The sequence below is a fragment of the Syngnathus leptorhynchus genome, chromosome 10 (assembly GCF_054491065.1).
Source record: "Syngnathus leptorhynchus isolate UIUO chromosome 10, UIUO_Slep, whole genome shotgun sequence".
In the NCBI taxonomy this organism is placed as follows: Eukaryota; Metazoa; Chordata; class Actinopteri; order Syngnathiformes; family Syngnathidae; genus Syngnathus; species Syngnathus leptorhynchus.
Genome location: NC_141204.1, coordinates 10,241,680 through 10,263,433, shown reverse-complemented (window position 1 = coordinate 10,263,433; position 21,754 = coordinate 10,241,680). Strand labels below are relative to the sequence as shown.

At 38.9% G+C, this 21,754-nt stretch overlaps 1 protein-coding gene across 5 annotated transcripts in view; it reads right to left on the bottom strand.

The window, feature by feature from the left end:
• cdh23 (cadherin-related 23) overlaps positions 1 to 21,754 on the bottom strand; it is a 120,548-nt gene that overhangs the window by 37,476 nt on the left and 61,318 nt on the right. For all 5 annotated transcript variants that reach the window (XM_085921742.1, XM_085921745.1, XM_085921744.1 and 2 more), the window contains exons 10-21: positions 21,381 to 21,493; positions 19,163 to 19,351; positions 16,405 to 16,554; positions 15,875 to 16,033; positions 8,919 to 8,983; positions 8,255 to 8,492; positions 7,071 to 7,176; positions 6,594 to 6,721; positions 4,436 to 4,508; positions 3,026 to 3,142; positions 2,692 to 2,804; positions 1,763 to 1,870 (exon numbers count right to left, since the gene is read on the bottom strand). In XM_085921742.1, the coding sequence (XP_085777868.1) occupies positions 1,763 to 1,870; positions 2,692 to 2,804; positions 3,026 to 3,142; positions 4,436 to 4,508; positions 6,594 to 6,721; positions 7,071 to 7,176; positions 8,255 to 8,492; positions 8,919 to 8,983; positions 15,875 to 16,033; positions 16,405 to 16,554; positions 19,163 to 19,351; positions 21,381 to 21,493 (1,559 nt within the window). The remainder of the gene's footprint in view (positions 1 to 1,762; positions 1,871 to 2,691; positions 2,805 to 3,025; positions 3,143 to 4,435; positions 4,509 to 6,593; positions 6,722 to 7,070; positions 7,177 to 8,254; positions 8,493 to 8,918; positions 8,984 to 15,874; positions 16,034 to 16,404; positions 16,555 to 19,162; positions 19,352 to 21,380; positions 21,494 to 21,754) is intronic.

The window sequence follows — 21,754 nt, the reverse complement described above, 5'->3', positions numbered from 1 at the left end:
AATTATTAAGGCAACATGGTAAGCGGGCAAATTGGAGGCCTATTGATAAGCAACTGCAAAGAAATGAAGGTGTTGTAAGAAGCGAGTAAGTGTGGAGCTGGGGGTCAGTTGAACTAATTATTTCTGGCCTGACCCTAGAGCTCACTGAAAGATGTTCAACTAAGTGATGTGTGTTGATATCTGAGGAAGCTCACTTTCTGTGGAGATGATTTGCTTCTTTTTTTTTTCACTTTGAATGGAAAGACTTTCAATATTAGGAGACATATTATGGAAAATCCACTTTTTTAGCTTTAAAATATACATTTTATTGTGCACTTGGAGTCTCCAGGATTGTAAAAAAAAATTATCTCATCCCTCCAGGTGCTGCAGAGATACTTTTACAATATGTTTGGGGGATATTTTTTACTACGTTCAATTTTCTCCGTTCTTGTATTTTTATCTATTACATCACAAACTTTGAGGCGGCGCTACCAAACAAGTTCATGGGTGTGGCCAAACGGTTTCGCAAATCCGCCATCTTTGTTGGAGACGTTTGCAGTCCAAACAACCCAAGGATGCCGAAATGGAGAGATCAAAATAGACATACAGATGCAAATAAATAGCCTGTATAGCTAAGATAATATTCCGCCATAGTGTAAAATATTTATTTCATAAAATTTTTTGAGTCCATGTATCCCTTTAAATTTCAAATTTAAAGAGCCACATTTACAATTAAAATGCAAATCATTAAAGGAAATGACCATGACTGGTTATATTGATTGAAAACTTCTCTCAATATAAATATGTATCATTGGAAATGGTGGTTCGTTTTTTTATGTAATGGATTGCAACCTAAAAAAAAACTCAACTCAAAGTGAGCTGAGTGTAAACATGGATGAAGGATCATAACCTGTATATGCTACTCTTAAACAACCACCTTGTTAGACTAAATTATGGCAAAACTAAACTGTATGAAAAAAGAGAAAGAAAGAAAACAATCTCGTTAGTTATGTAAACCTTTTAGAGGGAACAAACACCATCCTATTAAGGTTACAAACTGTTTAGTTTACTTAAAAAGCGTATTTTTAAGGCTGTATATTACAGCCCTAAGCTACAAGGTACAAAGTTGGAAGAATAAACGTTTTATTAAGTCAATATTTGTGTCTTTCCTCACCATTTTTACCCTTGGTCTCTTTGCAAGACGGGCTCTTGTTTGCCTGCCTGGCATCTGAATAATTTGCCGAGTGTATGACTGCAGGCTACATTTTAATTAGCAATCGGACTCCCTTAATTACACTCAGCGACGCCTCTTTAATTAATGAATGATCAGGGCTTAATTTCCAACAGCACGGAGCCAAAGACACCAGCAGGACAATGAGAGAGTTTAGTAGCAATATTCAAGCATTTACTTTGTGATGACCTACACAGCAAGTGCAATTTGTCTATGTATTTGTCTCTTTCAAATCCCTACCTGTGGCACATAAAAGACAAATATGGTACGATAATAAGTAAACATTATGTCAGTGAAAGATGGATTTTGCATTCAGCTGAATGACAACCCCAAAATATTTAATATTACAGAAATATTAAAAACATAGTATATGAGGCTATAGAGAAGCTCATATGGTCGACTAATGGAAGTGTACGCTTGCAGGAAACCTAATACATCAATTGACTTTTCCAGTTCAACTGTATCAAATGTTTTTTCGGTGTATTAACTATTAGAATATATGTGATCTATATATAGTAGCTAGTGTTGTCAAGTTGGATGTGGCAGACTCACAGAGATGACGTCTGTGTTGATTGGGCTCATCTCCACCACATTGGCGTGGTATGGCTCATCTTTCCATAGGGGAGCATTGTCATTAATGTCCAAGATGGTAATGTTCACCTATACAAGTGGGAGACAGTAACGTGGGGGGAAAATGAACTTAATCCAAATCAAGGTCATGACCAAGATGAAAAGATATTTAAGTTGTTATGACACTATGTTTGAGCCTTACTCCAATTTTTTTACCCCACATACAACACCTCATAATAATGCGCAGCAATTTTTATTTTGAATTTATTTTTTTACATACAAACAACTGCAAAATCAGATTGCGCGAGTATTGTCATGAAGTTTACAATTGAGCCTAGGTGCATCCGATTTCCACCAGGACACCTCCGGTAGCTGCCCACTTGACTGACGTGATTGATCAGGTAAGAAGGGTCATAATCAGGAGGGTTACCAAGAACCTGATGGTCTCGCTTGAGTTTACCCAAAGCCACCAGAAGGACTCTCAGACGACTGAGAGACCAAATTCCCCGATGAGACAAAGCTTTCACTCGTTTGCGTGAATCTCAGATATCATGTCAAGATGAACCCAGATACTGCTCACTACCTGGCTAATAGGATCTCTACAGTGATGAATGATTGTGTTAGCATCATACTTTGCCCTTGTTTTTCAGTAGTGGAAGTGGGAAACTAGTCAAGTTTGAAGGAAAAAAAGAATTCAGCAACGTACAGAGACATCCTGGATAAAAAAAAAGCTAGAGCTCTAGAGCTCAATTGACCTCTAACAGTTCATCTTTCAGCAACCCGAAGCAAACAGCCAAAATATTAAAGGGGTGACTTCAGGGAAAACCGTGGTTCTTTTATTTTGACAGACAAAGTTAGATAACTAAATGAAGAGTTTAAGTGAAATAATCATGGCTCCTGAACGTATTTACCGTGGCAATCCCCGTCTTTTGTTGTGGACCAACACCTCCATCTACAGCTCTGACGATGAGGATGTACTCTGACTTCAGCTCTCGGTCCAGCAAGGCTGTGGTTGTGATTTCTCCTGAGCCACAAACACATTTATATAACCAAATATATCAAGATGTCAACAACAATTGGAGGGAGTTGCTAAAAAGTAAATAGAAATATGGGCAGCAGACATGTCTAAACAAGGAACAATGGCGTGTGATCTACTAGAGAATTCTTTCTGTTCTTCCTTTGGACTGTCCAGATTTAATTTGCCAATAAAAAGGATCCACTTTGGTATAACACATGCACACGTACCAGAACGTGAGTTAAGACGAAATTGAGAGGAGCCCTCCAGGGAGTAGATGAGTGAGCCCTGGCCAAACTCTCGAGAGGCATCCAAATCAGTGGCATTGACAACCAGCACTGTAGCTCCTGCAGAGAATTGGCAGGAATACAAGCGGAAAAAAATAAATAAAATAAACAGAAGCAACAGTCAGTGAGATAATTTGTGTATGAAATTAAATAAATAGGAGGGATTTTACAATTAAAAAGACAACTTTTCTATATGTTTTTGTCAGGCTCACCTAATGGCAGTATGTCTACTTAATTGTTTATTCTTAGCTATGCTAACGCTACTCTCTGTGACTATTTATCCCGACTAAGCACGTTCACATTTGCATGCCATTCAGAGTGGTCATGAGAATCATGCTTTTGCACATTAGTATGGATTGTGGCATTGGACACTAGCATGGGGTGACGGATTAGTAAAGTGAAAATAAAGTGAAAATAAAGTGAAGCTCCAGTCAGATCACCAGTTTTAACACTGCAAACACTTTTAGTATTCTACCAGAGCAAAAATATCACAACCCATTTTTGATTGATACTGTCACAGAGGCAGAGAACAATATACTCTTTTTAGCATTGTTGTGAAGTCAAATTGGGATGCATTACATAGAGAAGTGTTTCCTACAAGTCAATGTACACTGAAAAAGGAAAGTAACCACAAATGCCAAGCTAGATAAAGCCCACAAAAATGGCATTCTTTGCCTTAATCCACATCGCAGTTTCTGACAGTCAGTGGGTTTATGGATTAGCAGGCCATCATTTTGTTTGGCATGGGTAACTGGCACAGTCCTGATCAATAAACAAGTCTAAAGTCTAGGCTGGTCTGAGCAACCAGAACCATAGGTCCTTAGCTCAGACTCACGGGCTTTAGCCATATTCCTGTAAATCTTAGCGACGGCCCAATGTGTTCCTTCAAATCATCTCTGAGACACAAAAGAAGCCTCAGCGAGAGAGCAAGAGAAGAGAGAGAGAGAGAGAGAGAGAGAGAGAGAGAGAGAGAGAGAGAGAGAGAGAGAGAGGGGGGGGGGGGCAGTCAAAATATCTCATTTCCCTCTAGCAAGTGGAAGCTAATCTAATGCCTGGGATAAAACTCATCTCTGAATGCATGCATGAAAATGAATATAGCAGCCAATGATGTAGCTTTGAATAGTCAATACCAAGCATCTGGACTATTTGAACGTACAAAATCTGAACAAATGAAACAGTATAGGCTTGAAGACAATGCAAAATAGGGAGAAAAAAAAAGCAAACCCTACAGCACAAAACAGAGGCTAGATAATGTGATTTGTACACATATAATTGTGTGTGTGTGTGTGTGTGTGTTGTATAAGCCAGGAAGTGCTTTGAAGGCACTTAGTCTAAATGTAAAGGTTTATTCACCAGCATTAATGTTCTCTGGAATCTTGACAATATAGGATGGCTTGCTGAACTCGGGTGGGTTGTCATTTTCATCCTGGAAGTGGTAGAAAGTATCAACATCAACAGCTGTTCAGTGATGGGAACAATGAGAGCCCATATATGTTGGAAAAACAAGCTGTATACATTCAACAGCTCTGGTATGAACATATTTCTCCTTCATTGGCAATACACTGCAATTTAAAAAATAAATGTATTTGTGATTCATTAAAAAAAATGCACTCTCACAAGCAGCGTGTCAATTATGCTCAGCCATGTAGATTAAAAGAATTGCTTGGATTAATTTCTGGTCACTAATTTGTGCAGCTATTTGTTGTGAGGTAGAAAGAAATACACTTGGGAAATTTCCTGAAAAGCTAAATTATATCATAAACGATTTCAGAAGTGTTGGCCATATGTGCTAACCACTCATGTACTGCCCGATATATGTTGAGTCATACAGATTCATTTCCAATTAAATTGCTACACTGTTGGGTAAAATAACATGCTTTTTTTTCCATCAGCGCAACATCTGGTGGACTCGGAAAGGCAAGGCTCCACTATTCCCATAAAATGCTCAATGACACCCGATACCTTGAAAATTGAGAGTTATCAACATTTATATTGTGGATCAGCATCAACCTTCATATTCACTTCCCCCCACAGCAGGACTGGATTGCATTCCACTCTTTTTGTCGCACCAACCCATCTCATTGTCTAGTTATTCATAGAGAGATTTTTTTCCTGTGCGAGCTGCATAAAAAATGTTAACACTTGAGCAACAGTAACTGGCGCCGTTATCTATGCGGTCTCCATGTTACGCTTGGGCATTGTGTGTGATTTTGTCATCAGTTGATAAACCACTGTGGCATGAGTCACAACATTGTGGCAAACTGACGAGGGAAATAGGAAGCAAGAAAGATATGGGCGGAATACAAAATTATGATCATGTCTCCCTGATGGCTTTTGCATTGCGGTAAATATTTGCCCCAACATCATTTCTTCCTTATGTAGGGCACAAAAAAAATGACGGTTGACTAGCAACATGTATGTTTATTTTTGATGGTTCGAAACTCTCTCGGAAGCATTAATATAATTAAATAAAACACCATATAGTTTGTGTCATCTAATAATGTCGGTAGGATATATTATTTTGATCAACCCTTTGGTCCTCAGTAATTGAAATCAATCAGTGATTGAAAAACAAAGACATTGAGTTGATTTTCAATGCACACTTTGTACACACACTATAATGATACATTTCCAATTTTTCCATATCAAATGATAAATAAACCTTTTCAAAAATATGAGCAGCCTTTTTGAAAGTACGGATGGCGAATCCGCTATCAATGTTTTAGAGGAAAGGGAAAGTGTATTTTTGCAGGTATAAGTTGTTATTGTAGGTGAAGATCTCACAACGGAGTGAAGGCACATTCTTTCATTTCTGTATACCTTCTGCACCTTTATGTTATCGTAAGCATAATAGTTGTTTGAATACTTTTGCTGTCTCAAGATTGTTGCTAAACTGCAAAACAAACAGTTGGAGAGCTTTGTCCAGAAAACCACTTTGTAGTGTTGATAGTACTTATACTGGCAAATGTGTTTTGAGGAGGTATCATACTGGAATTATTAAATACAATTCAAACAATTTAATCCAATTTCCATAAAAGTCCTACAGTTATTTTTTTTAGTTGCATCCTCCATCAATCCAATCCAGTTGGAGAGCTTGTCCAGAGAACCACTTTGTTGTGTTGATAGTACTTATACTAGCAAATGTTTTTTTGAGGAGGTATCATACTGGAATTATTAAACACAATTCAAACAATTTCATTAAATTTCCATAACAGTCCTACAGTTACTATATTTTAGTTGTATCCTCCATCAATCCACCTATGTTCCACCACTTGTGCCGTTTCAGGTCACAGGTGCACTGGAGCCTTTTACAGCTGACTAACAAAAACCTACATTCACAATAATAGACAATTTACTCTTTAATTGACTTCATTTACATATTTACATACATACATATTTGTCCAAATGTACCCAGAAATTGTCTAGCAACTAGTTTAGATTGTATACCACTTCTACAAAGTACGCATGTTGTGTGTCCTTGTACGTGTGTATTTTGTAGGGCTCTACTTACAATAACCTCGACTGTGACAGCGACAGTACTGTTGAGCGCTGGGTTTCCTCCGTCTTTGGCCATAACCGTCAGATGGATTGTTCCACTGGGAATTTTTTCATAGTCCAGAGGCCTGGTTACGCTGATCACTAATGAAGGGAAATTATAAGAAAGGGTAAGCCTTTCCATATTGGTGAAGACTTTCGAAGCGATTCTATCTGTAGGGGAATGTGTCCATTGATCTGATTTTACATAAGAGGTCATGTTCTTTCATACCAAACTCATCCAAGTGTTCCTTTTTGGACCTTGATTTGCACACTGAAGCTGAGTCATGTTAATTAGAAGAGTCTACTGCAAACCTGCTCCTACTAAGATGGTTAGTCTCGAATTGTCCTACATAATGGATTAATTCAGATTTTTGGCAACTACAAAATTTAGCACACACCATGGTTAACTGACCCCAAAAATACATTTTTATGTTTTCAATGCGAAACACACCTGCATATCCCTCCACCATGATGATACTGAAGTAGTGAGGGAAAGCCGAAGCTGAAATGATGGCATATGTGATGAAGTTGTTAGGAGGAGAATCCTCATCTGTTGCCTGCGGGCAAGAAAAGGTACAGAAGAAATCTAGAGTTATAGATTTTGAGTGAGTGAGTGCAAAGGGGGAAAAAAAACTTAACCAGTGCCAGCTTTTTACTGCCCACATTTAAGCCGGTTCCAGCTATAAGCCTCAGGATATCAAAACAAAAACTTAGCTAAAAACTGGCCAAAAAAAAAAAAACATTTCCAGAGGTAACCTACAATAATAACAACAATGATACCACTCCGTCATTATTTTGTTTTTGGCTGGACTTAGTCATTACTCTTCCAGATGTTTTCAGTGTTCTGGCATCATTCTGTTGGGCATGTTGTCAAATCTTCTGCTTACATGAGCCCATATTTTGATTTAAATCCATTTGGACAAGGACAACCATAGTAAATCAAACAATTCTTAGAAAACATCAGCAAAGTCTATCACTGTAACACGTAAACCTCTGTTTACATCTTGTATTTTTATTACCAACCAATTTCAACAAAACTTTGTTGCCTGGCTCTTTATGCTTGTCTAGTGGGCCATGCTAAGTCTAGCGCATGGGGTCTGCTGACCCAGCATTTGGTGACATGTGGCTTCCTCCTTCCTCTAGGGCAGCTTATTAATATCAAAAGCGTTTAAGGTTAGCTTAGACTCATCAAACACAGCGAGCCAGGCGTTGAACCAAGTAATCGCTTGGAGTCCTGCAGTGTAAACACAAGCTGCCACTGTGCACTGTGGAAGGGAAAACCATGGCTGGACTCTCCGTTACAAGCCATGTAATAGGCTTTCTTGAGGGCACAATCAAAAGAAGTGCTGAGCCATTAGTTACCATTGTGCCCGTGCACCTCTGGCTTTTGTGTGGCAGTGACAAATAGCAAACACAACAGGTCAGTCTGATCTCCTTGGATACAGTGCACACAAGCACAGAACTACATGACTATACAGTAAAACACAGAGGAGAACAAGGAACTAGATGAATGAAAACATCAACTGAGTATACACAGTACGTATATTAGTATGGAAATTCAGTAAAGTACGACCAACTATTTTTTTTATATATATTTAGATATATTCTTTTCATTCATTTCATTTATCCCCTCACCCTGATTCGGGCCACTGGCTGGACAGCCTGTTCGTTCTCTCTCAACGAGCCTACGTAAACCTCCTTCTGGAAGAGTGGCGTGTTGTCGTTTATGTCCAATACGTTGACTCTGACTCTCCCGGTGGTCTCCTCTCCACCGCCGTCCCTCGCCAACACAGTCAATGTGAAGCGACGCATTAACTCGTAATCCAAACTGGACCGCAGAATCACCCAACCTGTCTCGGCATCTAAGGAAAACCTGCAAGACAAGACAAATAATTGGCTTGATGGTCCTGGCTGTGGAGACATGTATCATCACATTAGATTGGATTGATTGATTAATTGATCGATTCATTGACTGACTTACTTGCCAAAAAGTGGGTGTTAAATTGTATGTTCACTCCAAGAAATTACATGCGGCATTGGCGTTTTATGTGATCTACTCAGATTGTGATAATTTCCTAAAATCTAAATTATGTCTTCACTCAATCCAAGATATTGTGCAAATTGATGACAACAAGTGTAGAGGCTGCTGAATGGTTTGTACCATGCATTGTTTGGAAGGGCAAGTTTAAAGGACAAGTTTAAAGTGATGGCATTGGATATGCTTCCTCTCGTTTTGCATTTTCCTTTGCCAGAGAATATATATATGATACAGTGAAGTGAATTTGTAAATGAATCTTACTGGTCTGGCTCATCGCTGAAGAAGTAACGCACAATACCAAATGTGCCAAGGTCCCCATCTGTAGCCTGGACAAAAGAAATACAAGATTGTTATGGAGTAATACATTTCTTGGAGAAATGAGTGGATACAGATACCGACAATCAGACTGGGTTTAGTATCTTGTGTTCATGCTTAGTTCACGGCTGGACATTTTTTTGACTTCGGCACAAAGAATGTAGCTGCAGAAGCTGTGTGGGCTTGAGCACAATTGGAAGTCAACAAATGGCACAAACAAGGTCTATATGGTCTGGATATACTGCAGACATGTTTTATTTTGCCGTAATTTTGGAGCAAAAATGGATGGAGAACCTAATTCCCCTAGGCTAGAGTATATATGGCCCGTGAGAGCATAAACAACAAACAAAACCTCAGAGGAACTTTTTTAAAAAAAATGCCCCAAAATATTCAACCCCCAATGGCTCATAATATGTAAAAATGAACATTTAAATGTCATATCATTTTTGTAAAAAAACGAAAAAAAAAAACCTTGGTATAGTTTATGACACTCAGAGGGCTTTATAAAAAAAAAAAAAAGAAGAAAAGAAAGAGGTTGACCCTGATACTAAAATTTTTTTTTTTTTAGCAGATATTACTGTATAGTACTCTATAATAATAAAAATCCATCCATTCATTCATCTTCTATATCCCCTCTATGGTTGCAGGTGTGCTTGAGCCTACATCAGCTGACCTTTGTTGAGAGAGAGGGCACACTCTGGATTGGATGCCAGCTAATTGCCGATTAAAATAAACTTACATTTGAAATCACTGTTCCAAGCCCTAATAAGTGGGAAGGTTCCATCACAAAGGACATCCAGCATAAAATATTAATCATGTGGACTTACTGTAATGACCCCAGATGGGGTAAGGCAAAGAAGACTTCTCAATGACCCCTATAGCCTTGTGAGAAAACTTGTGATTATGTATCAGAGATAGTGTTTTTCTGATTCTTATAAAATAAAACTCACAGAGACCTTCTTCCACATCACTGTGGATAGTAAATCAATTTTTTTTTTTAATGTCTTTATCCCTTTGTTGTCAAATGCACTGAAGCATACGCTGCAAAGAGGGACACCAAATACATACAAAGTCATTAGAACTCCAGTCAGGTTCTTTTATTAACCTCAGAGGTTTCATCTGCTGTGTCTCAGAGCTCATCCTTAAACGTAACTCATCTTCTTCTCTTCCTCTTTATTTCTGAATTTCTATTCATCCCTCCTTCTCCCACTTCTCCTTTATCTTTCACACATTCCTTCTGGTTTTACTCCCTCTTTCAGCATTGCATCCCCCCACTCCGCCTCCCTCTTCCCATGCACTACATATCTCCTGTGCACACTCTTTCTCCTTGATGCTTCTGTCTCTCTTTTGCTCCCTCTTTCCCAGGTGAGTGACAGGCCCATAAGTGCTCCAATGATAGCAGTGGGGGTGTTAGCGTGACAGCTATCGAGGCAGCGACAGGAGAGAGAGAGAGAGAGAGAGAGAGAGAGAGAGAGAGAGAGAGAGAGAGAGAGAGAGAGAGAGAGAGATGGGTGCGAGGTTAAGAAGTAAAAGCGATAGCCATCTTTTCTCCCCCCCCCCCCCCCCATCAGTCATTAACTCCCATCCTCTGAACAATCAGCATGACAGTGTGGACAAGTCACTTTGCCAACTGCAAGTCAAAGACGTTCAACTTTAGATGCATACAATCCCAAAAGGATGTGAAAACTGTTTCAACTACAACTTTACCTAATAACTGGGTATTATGTATCCATTTGTTATTATCATTATACTGTACATTAAGTTCTTTTTCGACAAGGATTCAGAATTGGACGGTGAATTAGCAACCAATATCATGAGATAATCACAATTGACAAATTTCAGTTATGCATAAATTCAAACAAAAAACGCATATGAGCAGTGATTTTGGTTTTCTAGCTTTGGGTGATTTTTAGGTTTGCATCAGAATGAAAATCTTACTGTCTTCATATACATTTTTGATGCACAGTTTTAATAGAGCCCAAAGTGTCTATGGGAGTTATAGCAGGTATCTATATATTTTTTAATATAGATGTTACATATACATTTGTTCTTTTCCTTTAGCTACAATATTAGAATTATGCTAAACTGCAAAAACCAAATAATGAATAATAAAATTCCAAATTAAGTTTTGATGCCAGCAGTATACGTAGACTAATGATCCTGTGCTTAAATGTGACTGTACAGTGAAAGTTAAAGGGTTAAAATATCCACTGCATCTAACTATTATCGTCAGCATTCTTTTTCAAAAAAGTTGTTAAGGAGTTGGTGCACAAAAAGTCAGTGAGCTGCTGATTGCCAATATAAAGTCTAAAAACCCCCACAGGGCCTCAGGCACTAACTACAAAAGAGAAATTAGTTTTCAGTTGACCAGTTTGGTTAAATGATGTGTTTCTTTCCATCAGAGAGGGGAGGCCAGCAGGCAAACACACTTATCGTATGTGTGTATAGCTCACAATATGAGTACCTGAGTATGTGTGGCACTCGGTGGGATCATGTACAATGGTCAGTAGTTTGCGATAAACTCATTATTTCAGGACATATACTTTTTGTGACATTTTTGTTTGCTGGTGTGATACGAGACGCAAAATATATGCCTTGACTCAGTTAAGTTTAGGAAATTTGACAATCCAAATGTACATCGGTCTATATGCAAAGGCATAACAACAATATTCAAAACAACATGTTTAGAAATACATATTGTTGCACAAGAGAATTCACACTATTTGAATATGCCTTTAACACAAAAATAAAACCGGTTTGGTTAAAGATCACTTTCTAAACTGAGATGACAGAATATAGAAAACCAATTTTTACAAAGCTTATAGACATGCACATGGACCAGCGAATGGGGCCACTACGTTTTGGTGTAGATCAATAAATTTCATTTAGCATATATTTGATCCTAAAGGTGATGATAAGCCTGTTGGTACTTTGGGTAACAGAAAACAACACACTTGGCTAAAATTCTGCTTTAATAAAAATCTGATTTGACTGAGGCTCTCAGATTGTAATCAAATATGTTTACAATTCCTAATGTAGTCTGTCATTGTTAAACTAGACGAAATTATGCTATAAGATATTTGCCCGTGTGTTAACGTGACAGTGGCAGCGGCAAAATATCCGCCATTAAGTTTAGGAATCTATAATTATTCTAAGCACATGTGAAGAGGTAAAAAATAGCCTTTAACTCAGAAGAGGAGAAAAGAGGCGCAAAGAAAAAGGTGGGGGACTGTATTGGACGCACAAACTGTGGATCCAGTTTGAGCTGCCAGTGAAAAGGCTTAAAGCAGCTGGCAGCTCCGTGTTGCTGAAAGGCCTTCATCCTCCCCCTCTCTTTCTGCCTCTGTCCTCGACGATGAAGGAATGAGATTAGAGAGTTGTGACGACACTGAAGACACACGCTGAATAAAAGGAACAAAGTGGTAGCAGCAGTATCGTCGAATGATGAGGGAGCAGAATCAAGACATGACATAGTCACAATAGACATGCTTAACATGCAGCCAGAACTAGGGCAGGGATGTTCTTTTAACGCAAATGTCCCATTTAGTGACATGATTAAACCGCACATCACCCCAATTTATTTGTAATGAAATGTGTTCATGCTTGATATCTTTTCACGACAAATTAAATGCAGACTAATTCAACATGTTCTTCAACTTTTTTTTTATGAATTCCTATACCAACTCATATCCTAATGTACTGTTTGATATGTCCTCATGCTGTTACTATCACGATAGGACACCAGTTTTGTCACTGGCAGGACTCAGGCATAGGGTGGATCTCTCAACCGAGCAGCCAACCGAGCAGCCAACCAAGCAGCTAACCAAACAGTTATCTGACCAAGCAACTCACCGACTAACCCACTGATCAACACAGTGACCAAGCCACTGGCTAACCCACTGACCGACCGACAGACCGACCGACCGACCGACCGACCAACCAACCAACGAACCAGACAGCGAGACAGCCAACCAACCAACCAACCAACCAACCAACCAACCAACCAACCAACCAACCAACCAACCAGACAGCGAGACAACCAACCAACCAACCAACCAACCAACCAACCAACCAACCAACCAACCAACCAACCAACCAACCAACCAACCAACCAACCAGACAGTGAGACAGCCAACCAACCAACCAACCAACCAACCAACCAACCAACCAACCAACCAACCAACCAACCAACCAACCAACCAACCAACCAACTAGAAACGATTTGGGCAAGTCTTTGTCCGTGCCAATATGACCGTGTGCACTAATCCAAATCACTCAAGTCATACTTGGGGGAGTTTGGTGTGAAAGAAAACCAACAGCCAAAAAGCACTCACATTCTAATTGTAAACTAATGAAAATGATAGATACTCTCTGTAACCCTCCACAGCAAAATCGTGTTGATTTCTACTAACATTAGCAGCTCCTAATGTCTAGAGTCTAACGAGTAAAAAAAATAAAAGACACAAAGAGATGGAGTGAGAGAGGAACGGATAGAGACAAAAGAGTAAATCACAATAAATATTTATACTGATAAGTAACACTGCAAAGCATAAATATTAAACAGCTGCTTGTGTGTGTGTACTTATGTGTTGGGCGTAAGTGTCCACGGGGATGCAGGAGTGGGCACGACCAAATGCATCAGCTCCCTCTGTACATCAGCTCTGATCAGATGAGCAATGAATATTAACCTAAAACAAGCCTTTCAGCAACATTATCAGATTGCTTGTTGGGCACTTTTGAGAAGAGCTGGCAACAACATGCATAATTCCAATTAGCATAGGTATAAAGCATTGTATAAACATTACCAAGACTCCACCCTCTCTCTCTCTCTTACACCACGACAGCTACAGAAATGAGCACAGCACACACTACTTGACAATAATAATAATATTTATGGCAAGGTAAAAAAGAGCAATCACTTATGACATATGACACTCATTTTATGACTCTCTTTCAACATGAAGGTGTAAATTATCTACTGAGGATACTTGACCAATAGTTCCAATTTTCATGTCAACTCAAAATTCAAGATGACTTTTTTTTTTTACCAATTCAATGTATGCTCAAGCACTACTGTTAGAGGACAGATGCAAAGTGCTAAATTATGTTGCAGAAAAATACATAATGGCAAATAATTTGCATTTAAACTATTTTGCATAGTCATGCACTAACAAGAAGAATGGCCATTGAAAATTATTGATATGACATGTCTGACAAGACCCATAATGTAGTCTTTATAATTAATTAATTGCTTTGAGAATTTAAGTATGGCTTGAAGCAGAGAAAACTGTCTCAATCGCAAACAAACTCATTCGACTGCAGACATTACATCCACTTCAAGGATTATTGCAATGATAGGCAATTTAGTTTGGCAGTAAGTCATTGTATAGGTATTATGTCTGGACATGCACACCATTAAAATGAGAAAGCCATCATTGTTTTTTTGCAATAAAAATCATCTGGCAACCTTATTTTGCCTCTCGCAGACAATTGACACCTTTGGGTCTCTCAACACATTTAGAGAAGTTTAGAGAATGAAGCCGTGGAGAACAATGAATGGTACGTTATGAAGTTACATGCCGGATGGTGACAATATACTCGCACAAGAGGTTCATTTGAGAGTAGATGCAAGACTTGCAATAACAAGTCATTTAAATCTGTTATTTTTTGAAGATAGTAAAATGATTTACTAGGAATTATTTTTTCATTTTTGCATTTTCATAAAAAATATTTTGCTTTGCAAGGTCTTGTTTTGTCCGTTTTTTTTTTCTTTTGGCAGTAGTGGCTAGTCCCAAAAAAATGAAAAATGAATCATAAAATATATTTAGAACTAATATGTATGAGCATCTTTACATGGGCAGCATTTAGCCATCCAAGTGAATGGATGGATGTAAAATCCTACCTCAACTTCAAATAACTCCTCGTGACCACCACAAAGACACTGGCCGTGAACTTGTTTCATCAGACAGCAGTATGAAAATAAACTGCTCGCTGCATTCATTTCATCACAAACATTGTAACTCACTGTCTAAACTACTAATGAACTAAATTATGACAGACTCACACGGGTAAACAAATCTATGAAAACACATTACTGGACAAACACACAACGCTAGATTGTAATCATGTGGGCTCACTAATTGAGCAAAGCCTGCAATGACACTGATTTTAGCCATGTGTTGACTTTGAGGGAGTTGAAGGAGATGTGTTTGTGTGAATGACTTTATTTCCGTTTCGCTCTCTCGGTGAACAGCTCGCCATAAGTGGGCAACATCTGTTTAATGTTTGCATAGTTTTGTGTATTTGAGCCTAGTCAGACAATGGATACCGTCATCGAATGGTGACTGTGTTCATGATGCCTCAGAGTGAGCCTTCACATCTTTTTCTCTTGGGCTTCAAACAGTACTCCATATTCTCAGGCAGGCTGCACAAGACCAACATCAGCCAGACTTATCGGGTATTAGATTACCCTGCAATCTCCATTTCATGAGCACTGGTCTATAAACACTATTGATTTTCACACAGTGGGTTTTGCACTTGAATCAAGTGGAATGCAGGTGTGGCTGCTTGTGTTGCCTGGCAATGAATAATAATATAAATATATTTTTTTTTTTCCATAACATCAATCCTGTTTTAGATTCTTTTTTTTTTTTTTTGTATTATTTATGATAATATTGTGTATTTGCCTAACATAAATACTGATTTGCTCCGTTGATGCTGTGCGCTGTACTTTGTTTTCGTTTCCATTTCAACGCCTAGCCAATGGAGTTCTCCAATGCTGATCCCATGCTCAAGTAAGTGTCATAACAAGTACACAGGTCTTTTGTATCTTTTGCCATTTAGTTGGCAATTGGCCATTCATTAAGGATTTGCCATTCAGCATTCACTCTTTGAACACTCACCAGAATACGAAGCAGGGAAGTACCGCTGGGTGTATTTTCAGGGAGGCTGATGTTATAGAGAGATTTGCTGAAGATAGGTCTGTTATCATTCTCATTGATGAGGTCAATAAAAATGCGAGCGAATCCCACATGGTCAGACATGGACTCATTGGCGTAGAGCTGCAAATAAAGAATGAAACATTGTGTGACTGTTGATACCAATAATTTCAGAATTTACATTTTAATCAGACACAAATTGTTTTAAGGTCACAGAAGGTGCACATCAAAATGTGCTTGAAAAAACTCAAACAACTTTAATTTCAAAATTTTGGAGTTCAAAAAAAGTCTTCATTGTTCTGGAATAGTACTTCATACACTTTTCTAACTTTGTTGCTGATAGGAAATGGCTTTTATGTCCATCAAGGAAATTTGGAGTCGATATGTTTCTTTGTGTCATCAAGGATATCTTACACTCAACACAGAACGTTTTTAGTAGTCCATTTTTCACACCTCTTCCTCGTTTCAAGTTAGCACATGAGTTCTTAACTTACAGAAAAACTGTAGCTGCGGATGTGCTCGTAGTCTAGTGGCATCGCAACCCTAATTCTGATGTCGGCACGGCCTTGTACGGCCGTGGGGGAGATGGTGAAGTATTCAGAGTTGTTCCCTGTCAAGAACACCTGGAACATGCTGTTCACACCCTATCAAAGGAAAGATAAGAGAGAAATCACAATGCATTATTTAACCAACAACAAACTCATATTTTTCTGAAATAAAACCGAGAGCAAACTGTGTTTTTAGTATTTCTATGATACAAATTAGCCGAGCTACTTAAAGCAGAGACAGAACAACAGCAAATCCAGAAGCAGACAAGATGTGTGAAGTGAAAATATTAGTGGAGTCTAAATATTAGAAAAAGTTGTAGTTGACCTACGGACGTTTACAGGTTCACACATTAAAAAAAAAAAAAAAGTTCAACCAACTTTCAAAGTATCGGTAGAGAGGAGATCAATGCTGGCGGCAACTTTCTGATACCACTTTCTCTGTATGGAGATTTTATTTGGACAGTCTCCAAAGGGATTTTCCAGTTATTCTTTTTACATATATCAAAGTGTAGGATTCTATTTGTTTTAATACATTTAAGAAGTGTTTTATGAGCAGAAAGAGATGTTATGATCGTTGATGACAAGCGTGACTATCTAGCTCAATGCAGAAACGTACATCGGGGATTTGGTTCTGGCTTACATAATGCTGCTGACTTTATGTTGGATGATGTTTTAGTTGGAAAAGAGGGGGCACTAGAGTCGGAACTTTACAATTATTAACTATGCCGCAGAAATACTTTTTGATCCGACATGAAATTCCAAATAACCTCTAAAAAAAAAAAAAAAAAAGAGCAGCTCGTGTCTTTCAAACACAGATAATCCCTCAAGTACAAAAGCATGAATATAAATCAAGGTGGGGTCAAAATGACACCACAACCATGAGAAGTCCGTGGCTGCCAAGAAACCATCTCTGGAGCCTCCCCGTCCTCTTGAAAGCTACAGGGCAGCCGGTCACAGCACCACTGTGGCAGACAGAGGAAGATGAGTGGGCTGGTCGATTGGTATTTTGCTGGCAGCTCAAATAGCCCCCTTGTTTTTGTTTTTATCTGTGTGAGAACCATTGTGGCTGATGGCTCCTATTTAAAAGACCATCCGATATGCAGGGATGTCACCTCAAACTGCCCATAAATATAATTGCTCGTCCATTTACTTCAGCCTTTAGAAACCCTGATAAAAGTACCCTGTCAGGAGTGACATCCACAAAGTTTGTTGACAGGTTCCAGCAGAAAAAAAAAAAAAGTTGTATAAATGCCAGCCAAGCGGAAGAACGGATGAAAGAACTAACAGCCAAACAGAGAGTGGGAGAGAGAGGTAACTACCGCTTGTGTCATAGTCTCAAAAATAAAACATCTGCCCATAATTTCCTGGATTGCAAGAATGTAAGATTCCTGTTCAAGTGTAGCCGAGTGTGAATGAGTGTGCACATCATTACTGACATGTGGGTTTTACCAGATCACAACAGCAAATCAAAACAAAAGCAAATTACCTCTATAACATGCACATGCAGTTGAAACTAATGCATCAATCTCTGGCATGTCTGCTATCAACTATTATTGCAAGGACAAACGCTTTTGGGGTTGATTTTAATCTGTCTGTCTGTCTGTCTGTCTGTCTGTCTAATTTGACTATGACTCACAGATACAGTAAAAGCAAGTGGCTTGGAGGAGTGGAATACTTTTGAATGGGAATTTAAGGTACATATCCACTTTAAAAGTTGGCAACTTGGCAAACATGGGATGGAATGGGAGACAGTCCTAAATTTGGTCAAGACGTAAGCGTTGTGATGCATGTAACTTAAGAATTTTTGTGTGTTTAAAAAAAAAAAAAAAAAAGATTATAATGCATTTTGTCAAGTTTTAACATGACAATACATGCTGTGATAGAAATACCCCAAATAACTAAACTCATACTAAAACTTATGAAAACTAAACTAAAAAGAAGCCTTTAAAAAAATACTATAAATAATGACAATTTACACACACACTCTGAATACTTAACTAACGAAACTGAAAAAAATAAATGAAATAAAAAAAATAATAAATGAAAATTTTTAAAATCCCATACTATTTTAAGCAACCATTCTGGGAAATGTGGTAACGTAATTGCAAGAATTTATATTATTTAATTTATTATTCTTAATATTTTCTTGCTAAAACACTCAAACTATTCTTATGCAGCATGATGCATGTGCACAATCAATTGAGCAAGATATTAAACACACTCAGGGTCCCCGTTAGTTTACGTATTTTTACGACCTCTCTTCTCCTCTCTTGCGTCCCTCACCAGCCACTTGACTTGCAGTTATCTGACAAATTCCACCCTGACTGCTTCTATGCCTAAATCAATCAGAGTTGACTAGCTTTCTGCTTATCTGCACCCCGTGTGATTGATTTTCCTCGTTAGGCATAATTTGATGCTCTGTCCCATCTCTTCCAGAGCAAATTAAATTGTAGCAAAGTCCAATGTGCAGGTGTCGGCTGTGTGCACAAGCATGTGCGCAGAATTTAAGAACGAGACAGATGGAGTGAAAGAAGAAAGCTTAAAATGTGTGCATGTGTTGTGACTGTCTGGAAAATAGATAAGGCTAATGGGAAGTGGCAGGAACATTACATGTGCTGTTTAAAAATGTCTTAACAATTACTGTTGACGGAGAACATTATCAAGTCAACATTATGCTTAGAAGCAGCCGCAACCATCCACCCACCTCATCCTTGTCCTCGGCCTGAATGAAGAGGGGCAGCGCAAAGCCCACCTGGGCAAGCTCAGTGATGCGGACACGGTACTCAGAACTGTTGAACTTTGGGGCATTGTCATTTTTGTCGATCAGCAGGATGGTGAAGGTGGTCCTGACCGTAGCATCGGACGGGCTGCGATCTTCTTTCAACTCGGTGGCCTTAAGGGGAACCAGAAAGGAAGCGACCATTGTGTGGAGGAGACGTATGACGAGACGAAGACAAAAGACACAATACGTCACATTAAATGTAATTTCTGACGGAGCTGTCAGCACACAATCTAGACAGGCATTTACAGCTTTTCATTTATCGAATCAAAAAGAGCACTGGATGAATCAAGGGGCTCAAAGTGAGGCCAAAGGAGGACCTTCACGTGTAGACCAATACACACACACAGACACAATGAGATTTCAGAGAAAATAGTTCAATTGAGAAGACCTAATTACACAATTTCTCTCTCTGGCTGTCTGAGTATTGAAGCTTCTGCAAAGAGAAAAAAAAAAAGCGGGGGGGGGGGGGAGAAAGCTAGAAATGGGCTTGGGCTTTCTATGGTCTGATAGTTGATAGAGGAGCGCTACAAGCAGGAGAGTATACTGCTTGTGTCCAAAAAATAAAGAAAATCCAGCCTCAATCGTACCCAGTCACTTTGCCTTCATAATCTCAGCATTATCTAGTCTGAAGTTGAAAAATTAGTCATATTACTCTGCCATACAAAAAAATCAATAACAGCATCACCAAAGAAGCATCAGCAGAGAGAAAGTGCAGGTAGTGGGGAAAAAAATCTATATCTTATAAATACATTTTAGGGTGACATTTTTTCCCCAGCATTTTCACTTCTTTTTTTTCTTCATTATAATTATTGATTTCAATTAAAAAGACGATCTAAGATTGGAATATGTTTGCAAGTATCACTTTTTGCATTCAACCAGAAAGTGTGAGAGAGACTAGAGATCTCCCATTCCAAAACACAATCACGTTTTATATGAACATGAACAGCTACTGAATGTGCAAATAGGTGAATTTTAGGGAATCATATCGTAAGCACCATTACCGTGCAACTCAAGTGCAAATGATTTGACTCAACATAACATCGAACTTTACTCTTCAACATTGCAGTCACAAAAGCTCTGTGATTGTGTATCTTTCTACTTTCAGTGGCTATTCGACATCCATTTCACGCATCCTCTTGCACAGCACAGTGTGCACAATGGTGGCTGAAAAGAAATTACTGGGTGGAGGGGGGGCAGAAAGCAGAGGTTGAAAGTTGAGAAGATAGAGGGTGTGCAAGGCAAGCGTGATACACTTTAGGCTCAGGGCAGGGACAGAAGAATTGAGAGACAGCATCTACTTCAAAAACGGAGGACAAAGAGAGGGAGCAGCCCTGCACATGAGCATGGTTACTAAATTCTATTCCTTTATCTTGTGCTACTCAGTTCCACAAACTCTCCCTGGACAGACCGCAGGCTGTTTACTGCTCACCAAACTGCAAAAGGGACATTATCAAAGGATCAAACCACAAATGCCTTAGCACATTATCAGGATGAGAATTGTGCAAGAGCACATTATCTATCAGTCTACCCGTGTTAGATGAACTCTTGAACTTGAAAGTGAATTTCTTATTCACAAGGGCAGTACTGTGCAAAGATGCCTTGTTTTAGCAATGTCACAAGGATCATATTTGACAACAACACAAAGTCGAGCACAGACCTCCACTTGGGCTGTATTAATATAAGCAAAAACATATCTTTGTATTTGGGTTTCTGGGAGGGGCCAAAATTATTCTCTGGGTTTGCCGGTTTCGATGACATTGACTCACATGATAAAATAATAACGCTAATAATAATAATAATAATGCACCATTATTCAGATAATTACCTAAATGTATTCGGTTGATCTATGAAGCTTTTCGCGGCCCAGTTTTGTGCATGTTGGTTTTGTATTCATTTGTGTAAAAAAAAAAAAATAGACCTTTGCAGAATGAATAAGTGTGTGTTGGGCTCAGTGATAGAGTGCTGCTCTACCAATCCAGAGGAACTAGGTTCGATTGCCCGGCCATTGAGACCATGTCCAAGTATCCTTGAACAATCTACTGAACCCATAGTTGAGTAAATGAGTGGTGTCGAATAATCCATAAAAAATGTTGAATGCATCAACTCCAATCAACCCTTCCACCCCCGTTTCTCAACTCACCTTGACAGTAAGAGTGAATCCTGCTGAGTAGAGTGGGTTTTCTCTGTCCAGCTGGCCGTTCACTGTCAGTGCACCACTTATGTAGTCCAGGGAAAAAACACTGTTGGTGTTCCCTAGTTGGAAGGATGGATGGAGAGTGAGTGAGAAAAAAAACAGATAAGAACGTCAGAGAGCCAAACGAGACTGTCGTTGTGCTTAATTCAACAGAACCCCTGGGATGCAGCACAGAAGCCCCTGCAAGGGGAAGGTGGTGGACTAGCAATGTGGATTTCTCTTTCATGCAATATGGATGTATCTTCTGCTGCTCTTCCTTTCTTCACTCCACCTTAGGCTGACCCACCACTTCTAACCTGTTCACACTGCATCCACTTGTT